Source organism: Petaurus breviceps, unplaced genomic scaffold (genome assembly GCF_028583685.1).
Source record: "Petaurus breviceps papuanus isolate PSGF00001 unplaced genomic scaffold, PetGlider_PUasm1.0 175, whole genome shotgun sequence".
NCBI lineage: Eukaryota > Metazoa > Chordata > Mammalia > Diprotodontia > Petauridae > Petaurus > Petaurus breviceps.
The window spans coordinates 50,429,245-50,439,406 of NW_027185764.1; the positions used below are offsets into that span (position 1 = coordinate 50,429,245).

General features: G+C 41.1%; 1 protein-coding gene across 1 annotated transcript in view; it reads left to right on the forward strand.

Moving 5' to 3' along the window:
- FAM81B (family with sequence similarity 81 member B) overlaps positions 1–4,404 on the forward strand; it is a 94,441-nt gene extending 90,037 nt beyond the window's left edge. The window contains 2 exon segments of the mRNA XM_069085443.1: positions 1,727–1,922; positions 4,269–4,404. Of these exon segments, the coding sequence (XP_068941544.1) occupies positions 1,727–1,922; positions 4,269–4,402 (330 nt within the window). The 3' untranslated portion in view covers positions 4,403–4,404.
- Positions 4,405–10,162: the final 5,758 nt, after the last annotated feature.

Below are 10,162 nucleotides of genomic sequence, written 5' to 3' on the forward strand. Positions count from 1 at the left end.
CTCATTTTACAAATGAGAAATTGAGGCCCAAAGGTGAAATGACCTACTCAGGGTTACACAGTTAGCAACCAGCAGAACCAGAATTTGAACTGAAGTCTTGCGATTGTTCTTTATAGGGCAGCTGGTCTGTGTACCAGGTCTGGAGTCAGGAAGATCTGAGTTCAAATTCAGCCTCAGATATTTATTAGCTTTGTAATCCCAGACAAGTCACTTAACCTCTGTTTGCCTCTGTTTACTCATCTGTAAAATGGTGATAGTAATAGTACCTACCTCCCAGGGTTGTTGTGAAGATTAAGTGAGATAATCAATATAAATACTTAACATGTAGTAAGCACGACATAAATGCTAGCTGCTATTATTATTATTTCTGTTAATATTATTTCTGAACACAATGCTGCTTCTGTTTCCTTCCAACAAATTACAGAGGAAGAAGAGACTGAGTACTTTCTTTTCCCATCAGGATGTACTTTGAAATATCTGAACTGGCTCTGGACATCCTTTACAGCTAGGTGCAGAAATGGCTGAGACACTAATTACCTGCCTGTGATTTAGCTAAACCTACAGACACAGAAGGCAATAGCAAAAGTGCTCTACAGGAGTAAAGTTTTCAACAACTTTGAGAAAAAGTTTGGTTCATTCAGCCTCCAAAGCCCAGGTGCACTTTGGGAAGAGCAATTGTACCTTAACTCTTTTTTTCAGTGCAGATAGTAAACACACACACACACACACGTGCGTACATACATACACACACATATATACACACATACACACGAGAATACACACATATATACACATACACACAAGAGAAATGAGTTATCCTCATATTGCCTACCTCCCAGGTTGCTGTGAGGTTCAAATGAGATATTTATAAAGTACCTTGCGAACTTAAAATGTTTGGTTATAATTAATGCTCACAGGTAAAAACTGACTACAGTAAACAAATTTTGCATGGTATCTGTAAGTAAAGTGGATTTTAGTGTAGGTAAGGTGTATTTTAGTGTGTATAAAGTGAATTTTCATTATTATTTGTCAGAGTTCAGTTTCCCAGGATCCATAGCCATAATGACCTCTTGTTCTCAGTTATTAAATATGAGTTCCCACAGCTATGGTTCAAAACATCTCCACCACACTTGCACAGAATTATATAATGATAAATAATATAAACATCCACTATGACTACGCAATGAGATACAGGGATTGGGGTGATGTACATCCTTACAACCTTAGGGTTGAATGCACAAATGCTCTGTGTGCCTCAACTGGCCCCCACTGAGGCTTAGGGGGAACCTTAGGGTTGAATGCACATATGCTGTGCTTGCGTTGATCAGCCCCCATCAAGGCTTGGGGGGAATCTGTGTTTGCCTCAACTGGCCCCCACTGAGGCTTGAGGAGATTGAGGGGATGCACAAGTTGTGCCTGCCTCGACTGACCCCTCGAGATGCAGGGGCAGTTGCCCCCCTTCTCGCCGGCCCCTGTGATAAGGGTGCTTAGGGAATGCTGTAGGAGTTTGTCCTCCCATTGTCAGCAGTCCTCTTCTGAGAAAGCTAGACTAGAATAAAGTAAGATTATTAACCCCTTCTTAGTGTCTTTCCTATCTGACCAAATCAAGAGTAAACCTGTGCTAGCAGCCCTCCTGAGTGCTGTGTTTATTTGTCTATGCTCAATACAGTTTCATGCAGGATGTTTAGTTTTTTCGTTTGTTTGTTTTTATTGTGTCTTTTAATAGGAAGAAACAAAAAACAAATTGGAAGGAAAAGTACATGAACTAATAGTGAAATCAGAAGAGTTACTAAGCCCGCAGAGAATTGAAAAAGAACTGAGCAAAATGAAGTTTGCAGAAAACAAGTTGTACAAAAGGATGAATCGAGTGGAAAGGCAGATATGGGAAGAGCTAAACAAAATCCAGAATGAGTACCAATCAGGTGAGCATTGCTGACGCATTAATGGAAAATCTCTCTCTACTGGTACCTAGACATGGGCAGCACAGTTCATTAAGACATTTTCTTTATTTGTGTAAGGTTATCCATTGCTGACTACTCAATTGTTAAGGGAATTATTTTTATAGATCAAACAAAAAACTCCCTAAAAATCAAACTTTTTTTTAAAAATTAGCAACTAAGCTTAAAAATCCAAACTTAAACAATGAAACACAAAACATAAATTCTTTTAAAGGGCATTAGGGTGGTCCTAGGGCCTAGCCAGAGGTAGGGAACCTGCAACCTAGGAGCCACATATGGCCATCTAGGTCCTTGGTTGGATACAGCCTTTTGACTGAGTCCAAGTTTTACAGAAGAAATGCTTTTATTAAGGGGATTTGTTCTGCGAAGTTTGAATTCAATCAAAGGACTGGGCACTTGAGGACCTAGAGGGCCACATGTGGCCTCAGGGTCGTAGGTTCCCCACCCCTGGAGGCCTTTTCAGGACTCCTGGGGTCTGCCTACCTCAATCACAGAAATGCTCCCTATTTTATGCTGCTTTCTGAAAAATTATTTCCTCTTTCCTTATACTTTCAAAAAGGCTAAGGCCTCTGACTCAGAATCAATGAACTTGTGGCCCTGTCATGCCACTGGGCATGAGGGTTCTGAATTAACTATGGCTGTGCCCTGGAAAGTTGCCTTAAATTCTCCAAAGCTGGAGGGGACCTTAAAGAGCATCAAACTTTGATTTGTTTGTGCATCAAGAAAATGGGACCTTTAATCTAATGCCCTTTCCTATTAAACTGCAGGTAATAAGTCTGCTCACAGTATGAGACCACCAGACAAACTTTTGGGGGAGGGGGAGAGGGAAGTGGCAGTGACATAAGGGAAAGAGGGAGAAAGGAAAGAAGTGAACTCGTAAGTCCAGTGAGATGACAGATTTTTCTACCTAAAAGGTTAATGGTATCAGAGTCAAGCTGGGAAAACATCAAAGGGGATTAATTTGAAAGGGTCCTCTAACTTTAGCAAAGGAAGGGCATCAGATCAGTGCTGAGCAGCAGCCATCTGTCTCTAACTTGTGATAGGAAGAGTATCTCTATCAGTTGGTCTATTTCTTTTAAGAGATAAAAGAATAATAACTACACACAATCCATTGCCTGACCTCCCACTCACTCATTCTTGTATGAATTCTATCACCTGCTATCTTTTTTAATTAAATGTTATTGGTGAGCTTTTATTTTCTCTCCCTTCACCCTTACTAGGAGGGGAAAAAAAATAGAAAAAGAAACCCCTTGTAACAAATACATTGAGGTAAAGATCACCTATGCTGTCTGGCATTGGCATCACTTTTTCTAAGAGAGGAAAAAAGTCTTGCTATTAAAATTGTTTCCTTTAGGTGTTTCTGGCCCAGAGACTGTTGCCTGAACACCTGCCCCCAAAGCCAAGCAAAGTAATTAATTTCAGGTCAGGAATAGTGCCCTGGCTTTAAATTACATCTCTTTTATGCCACCTCTTTTATCTGTTTCGACCCCTAGGCTTTCACTTGAATGCAATGAATTTTTCTACATACCAGAGAAGGCATGTGTAAAACAATCTGTCTGGTTTTGTGCTTCCCTTTGTAGGTGGCGTTCTAAAATGAGGGAATCCAATCCTACCTACTGCCTACTGTTGTCTTAGTCCTAGGGCTTGGTCTATGCTCAGGTTCTCTCAGAACGGTTATTTAAAGAGAAGGCATTTTTAAATTTAATCTAGCTCTCTCATATAAGACCTTCAAATTTGTACTGGAATCAAGAGAATATTCATAAGACCCTAGATTTAGAACTGGATGGAATAGCCCCCTCCTTTTACTGCTAAGGAAAGTAAGGCCCAGAGAGGGACTTGTCCAAAATAGTAAGAAGCAGAGCCAGGGTTTTAACCCAGCCTCCTCTGACTCCAAATCCAATACTCTTTGCACTGCATTGACCCCTTATCTGAATGTCATTTGTACAGATTGCCTATTCTTGTTGGCCAGCAAATATTGGCAGATGGAAAAGCAATGTTTACAATAGACTTATTAAAATATTCAGCTGTTTCATTTGGTAATAGTTAGGTGAACAGAATTGCATGAAATTTCCAAACTCTAGTCAGATGCAACTTGGAGCACGGTTGACCTAAAACATCTTGAAATACAATAAGATGGATTGCCAGACCTTTTTAGACAGGCTTTAATGGAATTTAGCCTGCTTTGAATGAAACATGATCAATGATCGCGGGATGGCTGACTAGAAGACTTTATTTAAAAGAAAAAAAAAAGGAAAAAGGGAAACTGTTACAAGGCATGGTTTAAATTAAATATACCTGTTCTCACACCAGGATTTCAATCGATTCGTGGGTCTCTTGAATCCCTCCAACAAATACAGACGACAAAGATCCAGTTAGAGAAATATAAATTCCAGAAAGACATAAACAAGTTGCATCGCAAGATAGTGGAACTTCAAGAAATGTAAACCCTTTCTTCATCGGCTTCTTTGTCCTCTCCTATCTATGATGCTGATTGGTTTGCTGAAGAGCTGCATCCAGGAATGCAATATCTGGATGCTGCTGCTTACATTTCTATTTCAACTTATAGAAGCCAATAAAGCAAGACAGAAAAAAGAAGTAAATGTTTTTGTTCATTTATTAAAGAAAAAAGATCCATAGGCTCCTAGATTTTGGAGCTGGAAGGAGCCTTGGAGATCATCTAATCCAACCTGCTCATTGTATAGATGAGGAAACTGAGTCCCCAAGAGGGTGAGGGGTTTGCCTGAGCTCACATCTGTAGGAGATGACCAGGTTCAGGTTCAAATCCAGGTCCCCTACCTCCCACTGCACCATATTGCCTTCTATCATTAAGGATTGGCATCTAACATTTTTATTTTATTAGCCCAGAGGATTTAAATTTACCAAATGTCAAAGTTTTGGGGGGAAGGAGGGGTTTGCCATAAAACCTAAAACATTCCTATTTCCAATAGTAATAAGTGCTGTCTATATGCCTATACAAGTGGAAATTTACCCAGGAAAAATGATGGGTTTTTTATGCTATTCTATGCCCCTAGAATGTTCACTCTCTCCTCCCCAACTCTGCCTTTCTAATTCCTCTTCATCTTCCAAAGGCCAGCTCAGTTACCAACCTCTGAACACTGTGTCCCTCTCTTAATGCACTTTTATATTATATTCTGTACTATACTTATTTGTGTCCATGTCTCAGTTAGTGGATAGAGTGCTTGCTAGGCCTGGAAGATGTAAGTTCAAATTTTATCTCAGAGATTGACTGTATGACCCTGGGCAAGTCACTTAACATCTCTTTGCCTCAGTTTACTCAACTGTAAAATAGGGATAATAATAGTACGTACCTCATAGGGTTATGGTGAGAATCAAATAAGGTAGTATTTGTAAAGTGCTTAGCACAGAGTGGGGCACACAGTAAGCACAAAATAAATGCTTGCTTCCTTTCTTCGTACCCTTCCTAGACTGTGAGCTTCTTGAAAGCAGTAACTATGCCTTCTTCTTTTTTTGTATCCTTGACAGTTCCTAACCTAGTGTATTGTATATAGCTGGTGTTCAATAAATGTCCGCTGAACGAATGTAATTTCTTTATTGAATAGTTTAATTAGTGTTTAGTTCTCTTATTGGAGAAAGATTAATTAACTTCCCTAAACCTCCTTATCTTCCATCTCATAAAAATTGTATAAGTTAATTTGTCATGTAAAATATTTAGAAACATAATTCTTCATATGAAAGAAACATAAAACTTCTTCATAGTAATTGTGTCTTCTCCACAATCATTGAGATTAACTAGAAAGTAGAATTGTACCACCTGGAAGGAAACAAGGCAAGTAATGAAATGTACCTAATTTCCTAATCATTGAGTTCATTAACAGGTTTCTAGGGCCCTCTTGAGGCTTGAATGAGATGCCTTCCTTCATTGGTCCTGGAAACCAAGAAAGGAAATACCTCTGATGTCTTCTCCCTGGACAGAGAATAAAATTGGATTGAGTTCTATATTTCTTATAAAAATAAATTTCTGAGACTGTTCCCATATCTGCATTTTTTCAGTTATCACTTTTTTATTAATATAATTTCTTTTTCTTTTCTTTTTTTCTTTTTGGAGGGAGAAAGGCAGGGCAATTTGGGTTAAGCAGCTTGCCCAAGGTCACACAGCTAGTAAGTGTTAGGTGTATGAGGCTGGATTTGAACTCAGGTCCTCCTGACTCCAGGGTCAGTTCTCTATTCACTGCACTACCTAGTTGTCCCTATTAATATAATTTCTGTAAACCATTCAATTAAATCTCTTACGTATATGAAGAATCTGATTGTCCACTGCTTGCAGCTTACTGTTGGGGAACTTAATATTTGGCAGTCTGATGCACTTTGGAGACCTTAGAGGAAGTACTTTACTTTGACTAGTGGCAAAGCAGACTATACAAGAGCTTGCATTAAACGTTTGTACCCTTCAGAGGACACATTATGGCACAGCTACAGCATGACCTCATTTCAGTAATGGATGACTCCAAAGACAAGACATGGAGCTAGTAGTAAAAGATGACAGTAGAAAGCATTTGCTGGGTTTTCAGGGTATTTTTGTCATTTTGGTGTGGCTTAGGGGCTTTATAACAGTTCAGAGAACAATGTAGATTCTATCCAAAAAGCATTCTCAGAACAAGATAGCTCAGCTAGCTCAGCGCTGACTAGGGCATTGTAACAGAGACCCCTTCGAAATATGCAGCCTGATTTAGGATACACAAGTGGGGAGGCAGGATTTATGTCTCTCCATACATAATTGCATAGATGTGGTCAACCCCCTAGCACTCTGTTCCAATATGAACTTCCCGAGGGGCTGTCTTTATATTTATTTATACATAGACCCAAAAATATCTCAGTGAAATTGACCATTTTATAAAAGTACAGTGTGGTCCGTTTCACCCTGAAGATGTGACAAAACCACATCTTAACCCATTTAAGTTAGAATTCTAAGCCTCCATAGGGTGCCTTTCTCTTCTGTTATTCACCTCACAATCTTTTCTGGATATTGGAGGCTCTGCCGCTTCCACCCATCCTCTTTCACTTAAGGGGTCATAACCTTGAAATAATTAAATGAATGAAATAAATAAACATAACTGAAGAGGTTACCTGCTAAGAGGGTTAGGGTTGCTCTGGAGATCCCAAAATACCAACACGCTGGGTCCTATGGAATGAATTCAACTCAAGTCTTCTCAGCCAAAGAAAAGTAAAATTTATTAAAAGTTCACTTTCATTAGACACAGAGTAAGTCTGTGCTAGGTCCTTCTATGGCGCTCTCACTTTTCTATGGCATTCTACAGTGATGGTGTGAGATGGGCTCTTACATACAGAAGGTTGTGGGAGGAATCCAGGGATGGTCTAGGGGAGGAGTTTGGAAGGGTCTTCAGGAGGAGTTAATGAGGTCAATGAGTGATTAAGGGTGGGAGGTAGCTGGAGGCTACAGACAACGGTGGGCTAGGCCAGTTCAAGGGTGTATTGATATTTTGATAGGCTCTAGGGTGGGAAGTAGATGAACAATGGAGGGCCAGGCTAGTAACTAGGCTAGTAGCTAGCAGTTAGTAACTAGGCTAGAGGTCTGGGCCCAGCCACAATGTAAGGCTTATTGCCTCATGAAAATGCCTCATCAAATGAGACAATCAAGAGTCCAAGGGAGGTTCCCAGAGCCTGTACCTCAAGGACTCAAGGAGAGCTCAAGGGGGCTCCCAGAGCCCATACCTCATCACAACCAGCTTCTAATGAACATAAAGCATATTGACTCTAAAATGTGAAGAACAGAAATGGAATTTGTATGCATGGTAGTGTTGAGGTTTGGAGTCTAGGAGTGCTCAGTACCTCAAAATACCAACAGGATGGATCCTGCTGAATGAATTCAACTCAAGCCTTCTCTCAAGCAAAGTAAAACAAAATTTATTAAAGATTTGCCATATTGGGTAAACTCTTAAGGAACCTAAGTATTTGTGAGCTTTGTATTGACAAGCAGGCCAGAGCAATCTGGCACAGAATGAGTCTGCACTACATTGAATTCTCGGCACCTTCATGGCGGCAAGATGGATCTTAGATAAAGAAAGATTGTGGGAGGGATCTAGGGGTGGTCTAGAGGAGGGTCTTGAAGAAGAGTCTAAGGAGGATCTTGAGGGGACTGAGGTCAATCTCAAGGTGGGAAATAACTGAAGGCTACCTGCAGATGACAGACAATGGAGGACTAAACTAGGTTAAGGTAGCAGATTTGGGTATAGATATTCTGATAGGATCAAGGATGGTAAATAGCTGGACAGTGGAGGGCTAAGCTAGGTTAAGAGTAACAGGAATTTGGGTCTAGCAATATTGAAAGGCTTTTGGCCTCAGGCAAATGCCTCATCAAGTGGGAATATTCAATCAGAGTTTAAGGGGTTTACCAGAGCCTGTACCCCATCAGTAGAAGCAATATTGCCCAGGATCCTGTCATGTAGACTGGACTGTCTTCTCTCAGGGACCTACCACAAACAGGCTAAGCTACTTTTTTCTCAAAAGCTATTGAAACTATCCAGTCATATCCATAGGACTCAGTATTGTGTTCTTACTAAATATCCTTTCCATGCTAAAGCTAAGTAATCTTTTTTGCTGTTAGCCTGTGAGTGAGTACCTCATTTTATTCTAATCTCAAACTTTCACTACTAGGCCAGGACAATATCTGTAGTAGAGGAATATTTTAACCCCCTTCCCCCAGTCTTCCAAACACTCCCATTGCCCCCCACCCCCATGTAATCTAGGCTAGTTTTTCCTTTAAAAGTATTGGAGATTTTCCTTAAGACTCAGTAGGCTCGGACTATTGACATCACTTTCTTACCCTGTGAGTACAAGGAAACCAAGAGGAGCTCCAGACACTCTCTGATGCCTGAGTGGGGTATCATGATAGACAACTGGAGCAAAACAGCATCACTCAGATGAATCAGTTCAAGGTATCCTCCCTTTCTATCCTTGTTGAATATCTTCTCACTGTGGCTAAGTTTGTATGTTTCTTTCTGTTAACTCTTGAATGATTTACTAGTGTCTCATTTCACTTCAATATTGAACCTAAAGCCAGATGAAGTTACTAATTAATATGTGGAATTATTGTGGCTAAGGAACTGGAACTGATGAGGCATGGGCTCTAGGAGCCCCCTCTAGCTCTCCTTGAGTCCTTCAATTTGCTAAATATCCATGGAGCAATTTAGAAAGGAAAGGAATAGGGGGAGGAGTCAAGATGGAGGAGTAGAAACACAACATCCAAGCGGCTCCAGCTTCCACCTTCCCCAATAAATGCAAAAAGGGGACTCTGAACAAACTTTGGAACTGCAGAACACACAAAATAACACAGAGAAGCTAACCTCCTGCTGAAGACAGCCTGGCAGGCCGGCAGGAATCAGCCAGCGCAGTGGTCTGGGAGCCAAGCCCAGCCCCACAACAAGGCTTTAGCACCTGGCTGGGCCTGACCAGCCGCTGGCAGGAGGGACTCCAGAACAGCAGCAGCTATGGCCATTTCCAGAATTATCAACATATAGATGCGAAGGACAAAGTGAGAAGTCAGTGCAGTCTGGACTTTGGGACCCAGTAAGTGGGAGTGTGGGCTTTTGCCCACAGGTGAGAAGACACTGAGACTCCCGGCACAGCCAGCCAGTGCCACATGGCAGCTTCAGCTCCTGGCCTGAAGAGTGTAGGGTGACCAAGCAACCAGTCTGAGGGGTAATCAATCTTGCTTTAACCTTCTTGGATCTGGATTGCAGTCTAGGGTGGAGGTCCTGGGGTGTGTGTCCAGCTTGCCAGAGCATGTGGAGACCTCAGAGAGGGCACCCATTTAATACCTCTGGCAGCTGAGAAAACCCCAGCATTTGGGACGAAAGCTCCCCTGTCTGGTGGCAGAGTCCTACTGTGGCATAAAGCACAGGGGTCAAGTGACTGAGGGGCGACATGACCAGGCAAAGGAAACAAAGCAGACAGAAGATTCCAACATTACACTCCTATTTTGGAGACAAAAAGGAGCAAAGCATGGAACAGGAGGAAGACAATGAAGTCAGAACTCCTGCACCAAAAGCTTCAAAAGAAAATATGAGCTGGTTACAGGCCATAGAGGACCTTAAGAAGCAGATAAGAGAAGTGGAGAAAAAATTGGAAAGAGAAATGAGAAATGCAAGAAAATTATGAAATGAGAGTCAACAGCCTGACTAAGGAAAATATCACCTTAAAAAACA